This window comes from Trichechus manatus, unplaced genomic scaffold (assembly GCF_000243295.1).
Source record: "Trichechus manatus latirostris isolate Lorelei unplaced genomic scaffold, TriManLat1.0 scaffold00285, whole genome shotgun sequence".
Taxonomy (NCBI): Eukaryota; Metazoa; Chordata; class Mammalia; order Sirenia; family Trichechidae; genus Trichechus; species Trichechus manatus.
The window spans coordinates 349,485-369,702 of record NW_004444221.1 but is presented as its reverse complement, the minus strand read 5'-3'; the positions used below and the strand labels follow the sequence as shown (position 1 = coordinate 369,702).

Here is a 20,218-nt window from a genome sequence, read left to right as displayed (position 1 = left end):
GTCTAAACTTCAGTTTCTTGTAATTCGCGTGAGTCTCTGTAGTTCTACAGCTCACTTGTAATGTGACGGTCTTCAACTAGATCTTGTAGATCTTCCATGACCTCATTGATAACTTTTTTTTTTTTCCTTTGCTCTAAAGTTACTATTTATAGTCTTACAAAAGACTTACTAAAACTTATCAACTTACTATGCAATGTAAGGAGCCCTGATGGCGCAGTGGTTGAGAACTCAGCCGCTAAGCAAAAGGTCGACAGTTCGAATCCATCAGCCACTCCTTGGAAACCTTATGGGGCAGTTCTTCTGTGTCTTACATAGTCCTTATGAGTCGGAATTGACTCAATGGCAATGAGTATACAATATAATTTACATAGGCTAATAAAATAATAATAGATATAATAATAGCTAACATTTGCTGATACTTACCATGTGCCAGATCTTGAGTTAAGTGCCTCATGGGATTAACTTTCTCCATCTCTCCCATCTGCCCCTCTACTCTTCTTTTTCTCTTTCTTCTTCCTCATTTTCTCATGAGTAATATTCACACTGATAGTTTTCTCTTTCCAAAGATAATTAGACTTAAAGTCATTTACTTTTTGTCCTGTTTGCTTTTCAGTCTTTGTATAACTGATATTTAGCACCTAATTGCAGCCAGTCAAACATATAATTTAATTTATTTAGCTTAAGAAAAAATGATGTCTTAGCATGCAGAATATATATGAATTTGATTATTAGATGTTTGTGAAGATTTGAACTTTAGCTCTGTTTAACTAGTGGTGGGGATTGATTAGGATATTTACTTCATAGGATGTATGATAGGCTCTAATAAGAAAAGAAGACTGAAGCTTCATGTTCCTACCTTTTTTTAGAAGATTTCTACTGGTATGAAATAAATCATAGCAATTTGAAATGGAGAATACCAATATTAAAATCACAATAGAAATAAAATGACTGCAAACATATCTTCCAAATATTTCATTGAATAGTTTTTATTCTTCTTGATAGACTACCTATCATTATTTTTTTACCTGCCTGTTTTAGACATTGTAAGGATTTTGAGCTTTCTGCCTTTGCTGCTTAAGAAACCCCAACCTCCAAATAGATAATGTATTGCAGTGATGGAAAATCGTATTAAAAGCAGATACTTAATTAAATCAAATGTCTATGTAATAGCAATATAGAGTATAATGAGCTGACTGATTTCAAAGTAGAATTAATTAATTGGTAGTTAATTATATATAGTTTTGTTGTTGAAACACAGGAGTACAAGTAATGGCTATGGACTCTTGGTGAATAACATCAGTCAGCATTTCTAATCTCTTGTAACTAAAAAAAAAGTTCTGAAAATTGCTTAATATCTCTGATATTTTGTGTTCTTCACAGTATTTATTCTTCTGAAATCACAGAATACTTTTGTTGTATTTCATTAGGTTTTTTTTTTTTTTCCTCAGTCTTGGGATAAAGAAGTATTATGGCTTCCAAATGTTAAAATATCTATATTTTCTGTTTCACATCATAAAGATAATATGTAAAATGATAAAAAGAAAAGTTAGATAAAATGGAAAACATGAAGTATGAAGTTAGAATTTGGTATATGTTTTTCTCCATCTATTCCCTAGCATATATCATCATTTTTTATAACAGAGGGATCGCACTGTGCACCATATTTTGTGTTGTCTGTTATCTTCATTTAGTATATTGTGTATATATATTTTCATGTCAGTACTTATATATTTACCTTATTTTTATTAACAGTTTTCCATTAAGATATATTTCTGTATATAGCCTCCTTTTTTCCCTCCTATTATACACAAGGCTGCAACCTACAACCCTGGTGCGTACCTTTTCGTGCACTTGATTAAGCATGTCTATAGAGTAATTTTCTAGAAGTCGTGTTGATGGATTAAATATTATGCATATTTTACAATTTGTTAGGTATTTCTAAATGTGTCACTGAAAAGCTGTAACAATTACACTCCTAACATCTGTGAATGGAAATTTACCACATCCTTACCCATAATGAATGGTGTCACTCCTTTTTCATTTTTGCTAATCGGATAGATAAATAGTAAGTCATTACCAGTTTTGTTTGCAGATTATTTAGTTATCCGTGAAACCTCTATTTATTAGCCATTTGATATCCTCTATAAAAGCCATGTTAAACCAACTGTGTCTTTGGAAACATGATTTTCTGAAACTTTCTTTTTTTCTCTTCCTTTGCTCTCTCTCTTCAGTTCCACTATAAAGAATTGAGTATTTTCAACTGAGGACAGAGAACAAAAGGTAGCTACATCTCTTAGTGTGTTGAACGCTTCAGCTAAACTTTCCCAATAGTCACACCTTGGTCTTTGGTACTACTTCTCTTCAGAGCTGTCTAGAGAGACTCTTCGTACTTTAGCCCATTTACCCTTGCCATTTGCCCTCTGATTACACTGAAGAAGGACAATAAAATAAACACTTTGGGTCACAATCAACCGAGCAACCCAAAGTAGTATATTGGCGGTAATATTAGGACATTTGAAGATTTGTGGAATTATCATGGTTAGCTTTTTTGAAGAGATAATCATGTTTCAAAATAAGTATGATATTTCAGAAGCAATTGAAACAAAGTACTGAATTCTATTTGATTTTTATACTGAATCACAGTAACTCTTCACTTTTAACTTAAAATACCAATACATTGTTGGCAGCCAGCATTTATTACAAGTATTTGTGTATTGTTTTGTTGCTAACTTGGGGAGCATCCTTTCAAGAATCTACTCACCACACTCTGTCTAGTCTAGGAGAAACTATTGTTGGGTTATACTTATGTTGCGTCTTTTAATGGGCAAGTAAAGGCAGAGGTCTTTAAAAAGAGTGAAATAACAAATTGGTACTCTGGCTAGCTTTGGTCCACCCAAAATAAAGTTTAGTTGAGGTTTTCCTGAATTCATTTTGCCCTCTATATTAATTTTATAAACCATTTCCCTTAGACTGTATGCTTGGGAGCATGCAGTTGGAAAAAGAGGGCAAAAGAGGTGACTGATCTGGAATATATGGAGGTAAGAAAGAATACAATTAAACTATAAGAAAGAAATTCTTGAATTGCACTTTACAATTTCAACTCTCTTCTTGTTTCATCTCACAAAAAATAATTGAATAGAAAATTATAAAAATGTTATTTGTTTTCTCATGAATCCAAGTAGAAATTATGCAAATTTGAGAATGAACACATTTAAATACTAAACAAAATTATTTTCATAGTACTTTAATGACTTCTACTTCAAAGGGATGTCTCTAGAAGCCAATTCTTAGTATTGGATATTCCAGACTTCCATTACTTTAGTTATTATTGATATAGATATTTACATGAAAATATAGCCTTGATTATTTGTAAAGCCATGTTGTTGGCTTGTTACTTTTCATTCATTGGCTCAATCCCTAAAATGCTGTGTTTAGCTTCAGTAGACAAGTTTATGGATTCAAGTGCACAGGGAACAGATGAGCCAGTTGCATTCTAAATCAGCCAAAACCCAATTTTTATGCAAATACTCTGCAAAATAAAACTCTTGTTTTTAGACTCACCTTTATTTCTTTTCTTTTTTTAAGCATCAGATTTTTCCTGTAGCAGGAGATACATTTTATGACTTGAAGTGGTAAAGAGCTTTATTTTCTAAATAGAAAAATAATATCCACAAAGGAGCACTGACTGTAGAATAATAAAAACTGATAGCTTTTTCTGGATTGTTGACTTTGAGGGTCATTATTTTTAGTCATATGCTATACATTTGTCCCAGTGGTTATTTTATTACACTGTGCTTATTATGAATGATTTTAGATAATAAAAGTCTGATATAATTGACTAGTAAAGACTTTTATTCACTAATCCCTAATCTATGGCATTGAATATCCTCATTATCATTAGTAAGGACAGTGTCAGATTCATTTCAAATCACAACTGTTCTGAAGTCTAAGATACTTCCTTCTGTAGCATCATCGTTTTTATAATTATTATTATTTCAGGAATGGGTTTATTTACCTCTACAGAATAAATATTTTCATATTTTCAACACCTAACATTTTAAGTATTTTGAGAGCAAAACCTTATAAATTTCAATTTGTTTTTGTCTCCCCTTCACTTCTCCATGGCTCTCAAATCTTTATGAAATTCTTCATTCCACCTCTAACATGACCACGTAACAAGTGTCTATGAAGTTTTCCACAGCTCTCTAACTGGCAGAGAAAGGGGGAAGGTAGATCACAAATTCTGTTGCGCACTGAGTCCCTGCTAAACTACCAGAATTTTATGTTGACATGAAACCCTAGTCTATTCTTTTTCAGAAAATTAAGTAAGTTTATTAGAACCTGGAAGATCTACAGACTTAGTCATTTTCTTCCAAACTTGCATCCAGCTGGTCCAGGTGAGCTACACAAGTCCCTACCGCTTATGCCCACTGGTTAGCTAGTTTACCTGGGTGTCATTTTAACTGTCCATCTGTATGACTTATCTCCTCAAAGAGACTGGCAATTTTTAATATTTTTACAGGACTGAACACATAGTACCAGTTCCCATGGTGTTGATTGCAACTAATGGTGACCCTATGTGTATCAGAGTAGAACTGTGCTCCATAGGGTTTTCAATGGCTGATTTTTCAGAATTATATCACCAGGCCTTTCTTCTAAGGTATCTCTGGGTGGACTTGAACCTCCAACATTTTGGTTAGCAGCTGAACACGTTAATTGTTTGCACCACCCTGGAACTCCATACACATAGTAGCCATTGAATAAATATATATTAATTAGAAAGCCATTTTAAGCATGACTTTCCATCCTTTTGCCTCTCAAATCTCTTAGCATAATTAAAACATTAAGAACAAACAGGATGTTTCGAACTGCCGACTTTTCGGTTAGCAGCCGAGTGCTTAACCACTGCACAACCAGGGTTCCTTCTTTTAAACACAGAGCATGTCAGTTCAGTGAACTGTATTGTAAACCTTTACATCTGTCTCTTTCAGACTTTATTATCTTGTGACTTTCCTCTCTCCACCCCTCATATCCCGTGCACCAAACAAAACAGGTGGACCAGGCTTTCTAGGATTAAAAAGAAAAAGAATGCTTTTGTGTTGCCCCTGCCAGATATTATCTCAACTGAACTCTACATGTAGGGTTTCTGATTACTTAGAGGGAAGGTAAGATCAAGATTAGAAGCACGAACTGCTTCTTTTCCTCACAATTTAAGAGCAGGATAGACAATAAGAGAAGAGACACTAAGTCAGCAAATTCTGGGAAAGAGTGTCAGCGAGAAGTACCATAAATGTTTATCGAAAAGTCAACATGATTTGGAGGAAGTAGCTTGCTGATAATTGAATGCATAGGCTTTGCTTCTGGCATAACTGTCTAGTTCATATCCTAGGTCTGCCTCTTACTAGCGTGGCTGTTTCCATTTCTATGAAATAGGAATAAAATAATAATTCCGATCTAAAATAGTAACTGTATGGGTTAAATCACATATAGTTAACCATCAATTAATGCTAATTATTTTGAATAATTTGAATTTATTTAACGTTCCAATATGTCTTAATCTCATTTGATCATCATAATATGCTGGTGGCAATTGGCCCACTTATTATCAGAGGAGAAACCAAGACATGAAAAGTAAAAAGATATATTCAAACTCACAAAGCCAATAAATGTCATTTTTCTTGTAGTTCAGTTTTCTTTGGAGGATAATGCCAGGATACTTCTCACATTTTAGTCAGTCCTGTTCATGCTGACCTAAACTCCTGACCCCAAATCTAAAAAACTTGTTCTAAAATATAAATAAGGGGTTTCTATTCCATTGAAAAGAGAAGCGAGGTAAAAAATCTTAACCAAAATAGAGCTACCTATTACAAGCTCATTTTAAAGGCACAAGTGGGCTTCTTGATGCTATTTATTTTAAAAGCAAGTTGAATATCAATGAGTCCCTTTATCAACAAGCCCCCAAAGAATTTTTTCTTTTAAAAATATTGAAACAATTTCAATGATGCTATAAAATGTTTGCATTAGTTTCATAAAGTTGTGGCATTACATGGGCTATGTTGCCTCAGGGAACACATCTTGCCAGAACATGCGACACTTTAAGGCTTATTTTCCTAATTCATTTTCTTATTTGAAAACTGAATATATATGTCTAGGATTTTTTTATAGTGCTTCTTGTCGTGGCACCCAAGGGCTTTTCATTTATAAAATCAGTGGAGAGCTAAACCCTGCAGCACTGAATGGGAATAAATATAATAAAAATAAAGCCATTGTGCCTTCATGAATACATTCACATAAAACATTATCATATCTAAACTAAACCTTTCTAAACTAAGATTTAGAAAAGCAACTTTTATAAATATTAAGGAGACTCATAGATATTGTTTTGGTTAATACATGATTCTAATTATTGTATATTTAAAATGCATGCTTGGAAAGTCTAGAAATGTCCAGTTATGTTAATATTGTGATTTCATTGCCAGCTTATGTTATTCTGCAAATAATTTTTTTCAGAGCTATTGATTTCAGAGTCAAAGGAAATTGCTTGTATTCTTCACCAGGAGAGTTAGTACTAATTTGGCCAAACGATTGACGTTCTGGAAACCCTAGTGGCATAGTGGTTAAGAGCTACGTCTGCTAACCAAAAGATCAGCAGTTCGAATCCACCAGGTGCTCCTTGGAAACCCTATGGGGCAGTTCTGCTCTGTCCTGTAGGGTTGCTATGAGTTGGAATTGACTCGATGGCAACTGGTTTGGTTTTTGGTTATTGACATCCTATTTTGTATCAGGAGGTTTCTTAGTTATATTTCATGGCCAGAGTGTACACTTTAGCCAAGCAAAGTGGAGACTAAAAGAACTGAGTGACATAACAGCAATGATTTTTTGCAAAACTTGTTGTTAGTTGCCATCGAGTCAATCTCAACTCACACCAACCCCATGTGTGCCGAGTAGAACTACTCTGACTCATAGTGACCCTATAGGACAGAGGAGAATTGCTCCATAGGGTTTCCAAGACTGTAATCTTTACAGAAGCAGACTACCACATCTTTCTCCCATGGAGTGGCTGTTAGGTTAGTTCTTGATAATTAGTTCAAAATGACAGCTATAGAAGAGTTATCTAAGATGGTATTATTCTCTGTCTATGTGTGTGTATGTAGTTTTCTTGAAATGCACATACATACTTATTTTCTATGAATCTTTGCTGTGCTAGTAAAATCTCCCCGTCTTGACATCTAATGTATCTATCATTCACAGCTTTTGGGAAAGTGGCAGATTAAAATAGGGACATTATCGAAGCATTAGGACATATGCACTGGGCAGTATCATGAGATGTTACTACTAACTTACGAAATTTGTCAGACATACCTTTTTTATACCCTAGAATATAGTACAGCTATCTGGGTTTCTTGAAATCCTGCACTTTCTTGTCTGTTTCTAAAACACAAAATGACAGCCGAAGTAACACCTCCTAAGCAGAATATTTCAAGGATTTATGTGTGATTATTCTTATGAATTTTCTGTCAGGAGTCATCTTGTGTGAAGTCAGATTTTTTATGCTAATACACGATTGATTTTTTTTCTCTAATGTTAGGCTTCAACAGGATGTAAAAGGGTAACAGGTTTACTGATCAAGATGTTTTGTCTTGTCTGCTTTTATGACACAAATCATTTATCAAAGTCTTCAAGAAATCTTTCTTATAGACTAAAGTTATAATATTGCTAGCAGCTTTAACACTTTTATTAATATTTTCTAAATACATAGAAGTACCACCTTTCTGTCAGTTTGTTGTACTGCAATAGCTTGTGTGTTGCTGTGATGCTGGAAACTATGCCACCAGTATTTCAAATACCAACAGGGTCACCCATGGTGGACAGGCTTCAATAGAGCTTCTAGACCAAGGCAGACTAGAAAGAAAAGCCTGGCAATGATCTACTTTGAAAAATTAGCCAATGAAAACCTTATGGATCACAACAGAACATTTTGCTTTGGACATGTCATTAGGAGGGATCAATCGCTGGAGGAGGACATAATGTTTGGTGAAGTAGAGAGCCAAGGTGGGTGAGGGAGACCCTCAGGGAGATGACTTGACAGAATAGCCTCAGTGATGGACTCAAACATGCCAGTGATCACAAGGATTCATGGGACCAGGCAGCATTTCATTCTGTTGTACATAAGGTTGCCATGAGTAGGAGTCAGCTCGGCAGCAGCTATCTATCTGTCATGGATTGAATTATGTCCCCCCAAAAATGTGTGTATCAATTTGGCTGGGCCATGATTCCCAGTATTGTGTGTTTGTCCTCTTTTTGTGATTGTAATTTTATGTTAAAGAGGATTAGGGTGGGATTATAAGAGGATTACTAAGGTCACATCCCTGATTCAATGTAAAGGGAGTTTCCCCGGGGTGTGGCCTGCAAACCACCTTTTATCTTACATGTGATGAAAGTAAAGGGAAGCAAGCGAGAGAGTGGGGGACCTCATACCACCAAGAAAGCAGTGCCAGAGCAGAGCATATCCTTTGGACCTGGCATCCCTGTCTAGAGAAGCTCCTAGTCTGGGGGAAGACTGATGAGAAGGGCGACAGAGAGAGAAAGCCTTCCTCTAGAGCCTGATGCCCTGAATTTGGACTTTTAGCCTACTTTACTGTGAGGAAATAAACTTCTCTTTTTTAAGACCATTCACTTGTAGTATTTCTGTTATAGCAGCACTAGATGACTAAGACACTATCTAAGTACATAGAATGTGACACTTGGTGTAGAAGAAATAATAAATAATAATATAAATAATAAATAAATAATCATAGAAATCAAGATTGATTATGGGAATGAACAAGCTATTATCCACAGTAAATGTGTATTTGAGTTTGAGGTTATTATATGGTTATGAATTCAATGATAAAGGGTGCTGTTTTGTCATTGTTTTTAATAGAAAGCTGGAATGTAAACACTATGAGTTCAAGGATAGTCTGTTTTGCTTCATCACAGCACAATGTTTGACAATTGGCAGATGTTCAATATGTAATTGTTGAATTGTAATTTATTAATGGAAAAATCCAAATAGTCTCATAGTAGACTAAGGAATTATCACAACCATGAAATGCTTTATGCAGTGAACCATCATATTTTCCTTCTGATTTTAATACTTCGGATCCAAAACAATGAGGGAGAAGTATTCTTTCTCACATGCAGAATGAGGCAAAGAATTCACCAAATTTCATAATCAATCAGCCACCAAATGTGCCTCAAGAATTCTTATTTACTTATTGAATGTCTCTGTTGCAGATACCAGTCTTATTTATCGTTTAGTGCTAAATACCTCAATCTTTTATACTTAGTCTTGGAGTATCCTAGGCTTCGAGGGCACTCCTTGGTGCTGCGTTCTGTTTCTTCTTCTCCTCTTCCTCCTCCTCTTCCTCTACTTCTTCTTCTTTCATTTCTTTTTCCTTTTCTCTTTCTTTTTAATTTTTCTTTATTTTACAATTCATTGATTATTTTGTACCTGATTTACTTGGTTTTGTAACATAGTTTAGCTTAGCTATTTAGAGGTTTCATTTAGTTTAAGTCTAAACATCTGCTCTCTCTTTTTCTGTTATTATGTACAGTAGAGTTCTTTAGTTACTGGCCATCATAGCTTTTCTTTGTAGCTTTGCTGGGCACACCTTTGGTTTTGAAAGGACCTTTATATCTCTGATTATTGAAGTCTTTTATCTGCACCTAATGCTTGTAAGGAAATCCTGGTGGCATAGTGGTTAAGTGCTAGGGCTGCTAACTAAAAGGTCAGCAGTTCAAATCCACCAGGTTCTCCTTGGAAACTCTATGGGGCAGTTCTACTCTGCACTATAGGGTCCCTACGAGTCAGAATTGCCTCGACAGCGATTGGGTTTTTTTTTTAATGCTTGTAAGAAGTTGATGGTTATGCTACAAACATCCTGGGCTGCTCTGGAGAACATGTAATAAACAACTATAAGTTGCACACATTTAATCACCGGGTAAATATGGTGAGGTTCCAATATGTGCAAAGCGTTGTGCTGTTATTGTTGTTGTTAGGTGCCATCTTGTTGTTTCTGACTCATAGCGACCCTATGTACAACAGAACAAAACACTGCCCCATCCTGGCCATCTTTACAGTTGTTGCTATGTTTGAGCCCATTGTTGCAGCTACTGTGTCAGTCCATCTCTTTGAGGGTCTTCCTCTCTTTGGCTGACTCTCTACTTTAGCAAGCATGATGTTCTTCTCCAGGGACTGGTCCCTTCTGATAACGTGTCCAAAGTATGTGAGACAAAGTTTCACCATTCTTGCTTCTATGGAGCATTCTGGTTATACTTCTTCCAAGACAGATTTGTTCATGCTTCTGGCAGTTTGTGGTATATTCAGTATATATATATGTATATAAACCCCCAAAACCCATTGGTGTCAAGTCGATTCCAACTCGTAGCGACCACATAGGACAGAGTAGAATTACCCCATAGGTTTTCCAAGGAGCGACTGGTCGATTCAAACTGTCAGCCTTTTGGTTAGCAGCTGAATGCTTAACCACTGTGTCACCAGTGCTCCAATATACGTGTGTGTGTATATATATGTCCTAAATAAATCTAAATAAATAGCAACTAATAATAATATTCATGTGGTTTTACTTTTTGTCTTCTATTTAGGGCATGCTATGTGCCAGGTGTCTGCCCTCCGAAAGTTTTGAAACTTTACTAAGGTCAAAACCTGGGTTGCTAGGATTCAAACCCAGTTCTTTCAGACTCTAAAGCCCATGCCCTATCCACTACATGGTACTACCTTGTACTACAGTCACTTCTTTCCCCAGAAGCAGAATTACAAAGCAATGTGCTGACAGTCACTATTCTTTTCAGTCCTTCAGAGGGATTTATTATCTGAAAATGCTCTTCAAGTGTCTCACTATATTCTTTCTCTAAAAGTTTTTCTTATTTTGGTTCATCGTGTTTAGTGTTATACTCTGAATAGCCTATATTTTTAGCCTATAAACCTAATTTCTACTCTGAGAAAAAAATTACCATATAGCTATAAATGGAATCTATATTAGTTTTTGTTAAATGTAAAGCACAAAAGGTTGTTCATCCCTTCAAAAACAATGTGCAAATTTGTGTTTCAATCCCTTAATAGTAGTTAGGGCTTTTCAGGCTTAATTTTCAGAGAAAGAAGGAAATATTATTATAGTTTTCACTAAGAGAACTCTAGGGGATCCTATGCTGTGGTCAAAGTCGTTCATTAGAAGGTTAATTTCCTGGCCCCCAGAGTCAGGTTGTTTTGTTTAAATCCCATCATTGTATCATCATCTTCATCATCATCATTTATCCAACAGTCCCCAACTTTGAAGTGTTAGCCCTTTCAAGACCCAATTATTTTCTCCTTTGAATTTTTTGTTGATACTGTGTGTTTTCACCAGTGAAGGCATGCTGATTAAAGGACCAATTCAGAATTTTTTTTATGAGTTATGGATTTTGATACCCATTATCTGGAATCCCATATGTCCCAGTGGCCTCTGGATGACATAAATCCTGCTGATATGAGTCGATGATAAAATTGTTATTTTTTTTTCTTGAAAATTTGCAAAACATGATGTAAAACCTGAAGGCACCTGGCAATAAATATGCATACATTTTATTCTAGTCTTCTTCTTAGACTTTTTTAAGTTATTTTTCATGAAGCTTTTCAAAACATGGTACAATGCATTCTTCCTTACTGCAAAAGCAGTACTTACAGCCTAAATAAGTAAAGCCAAGGGATGTTTTTATCTCAGAAAAATTGCCACTACAGTGCATTCTTCATTACTGCAAAAGCAGTACTTAGAGGCAAAACAAATAAAACTGAAGGAATTTGAATCTCAGGAAAATTACCACTACTAGGTATTCTTCATAGAAAACTCAGTACTAACAGCTAAGAAGCAGAAACAGCTGCCTTGGAATACTGCAGAATTGCTCACAGCAGTGCATTCCACCTCCTACACGTGGAAGCAATGACTGGGCCCTAAAATTGAATGCAGATTGAATGCAGGGTAAGAATAACTTACAGGAGTTCCAATTTCTTGAAAAGTACCACTGCAATGCATTATTCCTTATTGGAAAGACATTATTTACTGTTCAGAAACTGAAAAGAAGGGAGCCAATAACACCTGAAAACAATGAATGGCATAAAGGAGAAAACAGCTACTATAACTGAATGAAGACTGGCAATCAATTATTCTCTTGATAAGTACATTCTCAGAAGAACATAGTAACTGGGAAAGAGTGAAGAGGCTTATCTCACAGCAGTAAAGGCAAACCTATCAAAAGTTTAGAAATTTCACACATCCAGGGGGCATCACCTAAGACAATGTTCAATCTACACAAAAATGAGGCTCCCACTCAGGATTTTTGAGTTTCATCCATTTCAAAGGGTTCCCACCTTGAAGCTAAATGCATTGAAATCAGGCTACCCCATTTCCAAAGAACTCCAAAGGCATAAAAAGTGGATGGGATACCAGTGTCCCAAGGGTCTTAAAAGGGTTAAATCAGATTAAAATTTGTTTTTTAATCAGATGTGAATCTAATTTATCCCAGTAGTCATATCATTCACTTATTTGTATTCTTATGTCTTCTTTGGTGAGAAAGAGGTGGAATTACATATAGAAAGAGTTATCAGTATATGCATAAGAATAAATTTCTTATGTGAATATTACCTGTTTATTTTCATCAGAAGAAAATGAAAAGAAAACAAAAAATTAATACAGTAAAATAATTTGGAATAATTATCATATGCTGAAAATTAAAAATATATGTAACCAATTTCATAAACACATGCACACTCTTTCTCTCTCTCTCTCTCTCTCTCTCTCTCTCTCTCTCTCTCTCTCTCTCACACACACACACACACACACGAATGCCGCGAGCACTGACGATAGACTGGTACTTTAAATACTTCATCTCTGAAGAAAGCAGAAGAAAACATGTGTTTTCAGACTTGTTCGAAAGAATTTGCTTAAGAAATGACTTTATTAAGATTATTTTAATTATGCCATGCTTTTAAGGGCATAATTCATGAAAACTGCAGAATGGTTTTGAAAAGACAATAATAAATACTGGCATTTGAGGCTGGCAAATAATTATTTCCAGTTTGACTTCTTCATTATGAGCCACTCCCTTAATTATTGTGCTCCCAAATACAGGTTATTTTTATTCCTGAGACTTTATTTTTTCATATTACAGTTGTATGACTGAAATATCTTGCCAAGTTCTTACCTTGTAAAACTGTCTACCTGATGCTATTCAGTGTATGCTGTAATATATTTGCTAGTAATAAACATTTAAGAAAATTAGTGACGTTAAAAATATGATAATGCAAATGGAAAGAAACTCCTTTTGTGAGGTTATTTAATTATTAATGATTCTTGTTTACTTATATTCTAGAACACAAATCAATTTCACAGTGGCTATTGATTTTACAGCATCAAACGGTGAGTATTATGACTATCCTCTGGAGAAAATTACCAGCAATTAAGTATTAAAAATATTTTTTGTGAGGTTTAGATATTATATTTCTACATTTATATACTTCTGATTTTTTATATAAAATTCAGATAATTTTTCCCTTTTTAATACTATGAAATAGTTCATATATACAAAAGACAACAAGAACTATAACAAAAATATGTAACAGTCCCCCTCAGTTTATTAAATGTTGAAATATAGTCATTTTTGCTTCTGAATGAATAAAAATTTCAGATACAGTTAAGCCCATTGTTTGCCCTTCCCCCAGTCCACTGTCCCCCTTTCTTCTCCGTACATAACTACAATTGTAAAATGTGTCTATTTATAATGTTCATTTTTATAATATTTTTGTGTATATTAATTTATATAAATATAATTCAATAGTATATGTTCCTAATGCAACTTGCTTCATTTTTACTCCATTATTTGTTTTTAAGAATTAACCATTTTAAAACATTTCTATCTAATTCATTCATATGGACTGTCATCAGTACCATAAACTACATGTATAGATATTCATAATTTATATTTCAGACATTAAGAGTGGAATTTTTATTTTATATTGATGTAACTTTGTTCCAAACAGAATAACTATTTGAATTTAGTTATTATGTATATCATAAGAATATGACTGTCATTATTTAACTTTTACCAGAAGTTGCCACCAGTTTTTTGTTTTTTTAATTCTTTCTTGTCCTATGAGTCTCACATATATTGTCTTTGCCTCACGTTTCTCTCACAATAACTTACATTTCACAAAATAATAGATATTTTTTAGGTAAGAAAGCACCTTAGAGATCACTTAATCCAACCCTCCTCTTATACATATGAGAAAACTCAGATCTAGAAAATATTTTCACTACTAAGTATATCTTAGCTGTTATTTCTAGAATAAGAACTAGATACAAGGAGATCAAACTTTAATTCAGCTTACTTTCTTTACTACAACATGTTGTGTTTATTCTCCAACATTGTGGCTTTGAGTTAATGATTTTTGCTCATGGATTTTATTCAGTAAAATATGGAACATGGGAATAATACCTAAAGTCCAACAAGTTTAAAATAATAGTTTTCATTCACTGTAAACATTAGCACAACAACTAGGAGGAAAAAAAAAAAAAAGACACAAATTACCGACTAAGGAAGAAGTATACCTATAACAAGTAAAGAGATTGAATTAGTAATAAAAAATCTACTCACAATATAAATTCCAGGCCCAGATGTCGTCACTGGTGTATGCTGCCAAATATTTAAAGAAGAAGTAATATCAGTCCTTTACAAAGTCTTTCAAAAAGTGGAAGAGGAGGGAACACTTCCAAATTCGTTCTATGAGGCCAGTAATACCTTGATACCAAAATTAGACAAAGACATCACAAGAAAACTACAGACTAATATCTCTTATGAATATGAGCACAAAAATTCTCAACAAAATACTAGCAAGCTGAATCCAACAACATATAAAAAGAATTATACACCATGAGCAAGTCAGAGCCAACTCTACAGCAACTAACAACAAAAACATAGAGCATCATCAGGTTAGATTTATCCCAGGAATGCGAGGTTGGTTTAATATTCAAAAATTTCATGTAAGTATACCATATCAATGGAATAAAAAACAAAAAACCACATGCTCTTCTCAAGAGATGCAGGAAAAGCATTTGCAAAAACCAACAACCATTCATGGTGAAAACATTCAACAGGCTAAGAATAGAAGGGAACTTCCTAACCTATAAAGGGAATCTATGAAAAATCCTCAGCTGACATCCTAATTAATGGTGAAAGGCTGGATGCTTTCCTTCTAAGATCAGGAACAAGACAAAGATGTCTGCTCTTGACACTTACAATCAACATTGTTTCAGAGGATCTAGCCAGAGCAAGTAGGCAAGAAAAAGAAAGAAAATGCATCCAGATTGGAAAAGAGAAAATAAAATCTTCTCTATTTGCAGATGACATGATCTTGTATGTAGAAAACCCACAGGATGGCTATAATCAAAAAGTCCAATAATAATAACTGTTGCAAGGATATGGAGAAATCCAAACCCTCATACATTTCTGGTAGGAGTGTAAAATCTTGAAGCCACTTTGGAAAACAATTTGGCGTTCCTCAGATTGTTAAAAATAGAGTTACCATAGGATCCAGCAATTCCACTCCTAAGTATATTATATCCAAGAAAAACGAAAACATACGTCCACACAAAAACTTTTACATTAAGGTGTATGGTAGAATTATTCATAATAGCCAAACAACCCAAATGTCCATTAACTGATAGGTTGGTAAACAGACTGTAGTATATTCATACAATGGAGTACTATTTGGCCATAAAAAGGAGTGAGATATTGATACATGCCTGAACATGTTGAACTTTGAGATTATTATACTAAGTCAAAGTAGCTAGTCACAAAACACCACATATTAATATGAGTCTATTTATATGAAAAGCCCTGGTAGCACAGTGGTTAAGCACTTGGCTGCTAACCGAAAGGTTGGTGGTTTGAACCCACAAACCACTCTGTGGGATAAAGATGTGGCGGTCTGTTTCCATATAGATTACACCCTTGGAAACCCTAGGGGGCAGTTCTACCCTGTCCTATAGGGTCACCATGAGTCGGAATCAACTCGACAACAGTGGGTTTGGTTTTCGTATTTATATGAAATGTTCAGCATAGTCAAATCTCTAGAGACAGAAAGTAGATCAGTGGTTGCTTAGGGCTGGGGTAGATGAGGATAAGAGCAATAGCTATGGGTATGGAGTTTCTTTTTGAGATGATGAAAATGTTCTAAAATTCATTGTAGTAATTGCACACATGTGTGACTATACTGAAAACCATTGAGTTGTCGACATTTTAAATGGATGAATTATATGGTATATAAATCATCTCAACAAAGCAGTTAAAATAATCTATTGAAGTGAGATTTTCTTACAAAGTCATCTCTAACACAAAATCAGATGAGTCTGATTGTAACTTTTTCAAGTTGCTTTCCCAGTGTAACTCATGAAACACAGCTGTTGTTCTAATGTTTAATTTGTCTGAGTATATTTGTATTTACCACTTACTATATCAGAAATATTTACACAAAAATTATGGACTACCACAGGATGAGTTATCAAGTCACATTTGAATAATTAAATTGGGACTTTATATTTTGTGAGACCACAATGAGGCATAAAAATGTAACAACTTTCTAGAAGACAACTTTTTTGCCTCATGCCAGATGGGTTGGGGAAGAATGGTGTTCTGACTGCCTAGATTCATATTCTAGTTTTACTAATTATTAATGTGTGGTTTAGGGCAGGTTTTTAAAACTGTCTAAGCCTCAACTTCCTAATTTGAAAAATGGGTATAATAAAAGTACCCATGTACTAGGTTTGTTGAGAGGATTAAATGAAATATGCAGTAAGGTGTTCGATACATATTAGATTCCATGCTATTATTATAAATAGTATTGTTATTAGTTGGGCCCAATGTTATCAATCTACTACAAGTTCATTCTCCATAGGCATTGTTGCAGAACTACAAAGAAAGTACAGAATGGTCCCAGAAGTCAAGGAGCTGACAATCAATTTTGGCAGTTTTTTTAATTGTCAAATTTTATGGTGCAGAACATATAACAGTAGGAGAGAATAAAGAGGCTGGAATAAAAAAGGAAGAATGTCTGGTACATAACATAAGAGAAGAAGAAAATGAATTTCAGGACAAGGGAGTGACTTGAAAGGTAGAGATGAGAGGGAAGGTGTCATTATTGGTACAATAAAGACACTGGTGTAGATGAAGATGCTGGAAAGAGATAGGCAACATCTTTTTATTGGTTGAATCTAGCCCTGCTATGCATGATAGACTAAAGTTTTTAGATACATTAGGATGCAAATTTTTGGGGGGAAAGGGGTTGTTTTTGTTTTAATTTTACGTTATGGTTTACTTACTGAAATAGAATTAGTTGCTATGTCAGTATCATTGAGTAACAACTCTTCTTATATTTGAGAGTTGCGTTAAGTAACCATTTAGTCCAGTAATGATACTGCTTATCTGTGACTCCAGTGGACTTTTGTCCAAGTGACAAAGTCCCTACTTTAGAAGGAAGACACATTTTAAAAATTTTATCATGTGAAATCAGCCCTGGAATGCTTGTAACCCTTTGGAAATATAAATGCACTTGAGCAATGAATTATTTTTAGGCCAAAAATGTTCTGCGTTTAATTATATATGTATTACTAACTGAAGGGAGATCTCTCCTTTATTTTGGTTCTCTCTGGATCTCAAGTACTTCTTCTTATTATTATTATTTTCCTTATTAGAAAAGAACTATGCCCGGAGGCGTTCCTTCTTCAAGCAATGTTTTAATGTAGAGTTGAGCTTTATGTGCTATTACAAGTCTCATTTAATTTACCATTTTCATTTAAGAAATTAAATGGACTTTCGGGCTGCCTTTGTGCTGGTAATTAGGGCAACTCAGTGTGAATCTCAATGTGTTTGAGTGGTAGCACGTATATTATTTCTCTCTCAAATTCATCTCTATTCAAGTGCAGCATCCTACATGGTATAAGCATATTGGAAATTCAGAATCTTGTGTGTGACCCAGACAGTGCTAACAGTAGTAGTCAAACCTTAAATTTCTATGGTGCTTTATTATTTTTAATCACTTTCACACACATAATCTCATTTTGTCCTCCCAGTAAACACGATAATAGGATTTATTACAGTTATTTTATAGATTTTTTTCACAAATGGCAGAACTCTACTTTGAGCCTTCTGGCTCCTGGCTTAATGTCTAATTAGATCTGATAATTTTCAGGTCTAGATATTTAGTCAGCTTGAGTTTGAAAATCTCTATGGTCTCCTTTCTTAAAGTGATAAATTAGGATATTTCTAAAATATTCTACTTGTTTTTGTGATACAGCTTTAGGAAGGCCTTGTATTTATTGAATCCTATTGAATCAGTCAGGTCCTCTGACCATAGACATAAGTATTTAAGCTAAAGGGCACATGATTTTTTTTAAAAAATAAAGATTACAATAAAATAAGATTGACAGAAGTACTTTTATGCTTTTTCTGGAACTGAAACTCAGGCATAGCCTATGGCACTGACAATGAGGAAAAATTTCTGAAAAGTTCTGCATATGTTTTGGCATTTCTTTAGAAAACTTTCTACATGTCTGATATAATGTAATAAATAATTATATGTTAATATCTACCCAAAAAGAAAGTATTTGTCAAGCTATGAATATAGTCAGAAAAATGTAATTTTAAATATTTCATTCTGAAATAGATATCAAGAAAAAATGTAAAAACCAAAAAAAATATTCTTAGTCCTATCACTTGTGTTTGAAATATTTTCTGTCATCAGGCAATCCTGCACAGCCCACTTCTCTCCACTATATGAATCCTTACCAACTGAATGCCTATGGTATGGCACTGAAGGCAGTGGGAGAAATCGTTCAAGATTATGACAGTGATAAAATGTTTCCAGCTCTAGGTTTTGGTGCAAAACTGCCTCCAGATGGAAGGATATCTCACGAATTTGCTTTGGTAAGAATATATCTCAAGGATTTGACGTTTTGAAAAAGAATTAATATATCGATCTTTTAATATTAGTTTGCTTTTAATATTTGTTTGCTTTAGTCATTCATGAGGAAGCTTTTGTGACTTTAGACTCAGCCTAATTTTGGTAAATGATTGACTTAAGAATGTATTCTTAATGGAAAGAAAGGCAGCTAAATAGATTAGTAATAAATCTACCTGAAGGGTATCTGATTTATAAATAGTAGGTCTGTTCTGGTTATCTATTTCTGTGTAACAAAATTCCCTAGAACTTAGAGGCATAAAACAACATGATTTGTGGTCAGGAATTCGAGCAGAGTACAGTGAGGATGGCTTGTTTCTTCTTTGCAATGACTGGGCCTCACCTGTGTTGGCGTAAATGACCGGAGGTGGCTGGGATGTTCAACTGGGGACATATCTGGGGCTTCAGGTCTATTGTCAGTTGTCAGCTGGATTCCTCAGTTCTTTCCCATGTCATGTGTGCTTGGGGTAAAATGTGTCATAAGATGACTTCTTTGCTCTTGTCCGGTGCCTGAGCTAATTGCCAAAATAGCTGGGATTCGCTGGACATCTCCCTCTCTCTCTTCATATGGCCTGTCCATGTGGTTACCTTGGGTTTCATCACAGTTTGGTCGATCTCAGGTAGTCAGAGTTCTTTCATGGCGGCCACCTTCCCCAAAATGAGTATTCCAAAAGGGTGGGGAGAAGCTGTAGGGCTTTTTGTAGCCCAGCCTTGGAAGTCCCAGAATGTTACTTTTGCCACATTCTATTGGTGAAGCAAACAACTAAAGTCAGCCCAGGTTCAAGGTAGGGGATTTAGCCTTCACCTGTCATTGGGAAGAGTTTCAAAGAATGTGTAGTATCCTTAATCAAGTGTGTTCTAACCTGTCATATCTTTTCAAATTTAAAGGGTCAGTATGGCTAGAATAAATATTTCTCTAGTTAATATTTAACTTACATACATCTGTTTCAGTATTGTATGAATGCAGATAAACAATGTGCTGCTCTCCACCTTCAAAATAAACTCCACACCAAACCAGTTGCTGTTGAATTGATGCCAACTCACAGTGACCCCCTATGTGTCAGAGTACAACTGTGCTCCATAAGGTTTTCAATGGCTAATTTTTCGAAAGTAGGTCACTAGGCCTTTGTTATGAGGCATCTATCTCTGAGATAAACCCCAAACCCACTG

The 20,218-nt window shown here is 34.7% G+C and overlaps 1 protein-coding gene across 1 annotated transcript in view; it reads left to right on the top strand.

Moving 5' to 3' along the window:
• Positions 1-20,218, top strand: part of CPNE8 (copine 8) — a 255,234-nt gene that overhangs the window by 194,543 nt on the left and 40,473 nt on the right. Inside the window, exons 14-15 of the mRNA XM_004390125.1 lie at positions 13,408-13,454; positions 18,833-19,014. Of these exons, the coding sequence (XP_004390182.1) occupies positions 13,408-13,454; positions 18,833-19,014 (229 nt within the window). The remainder of the gene's footprint in view (positions 1-13,407; positions 13,455-18,832; positions 19,015-20,218) is intronic.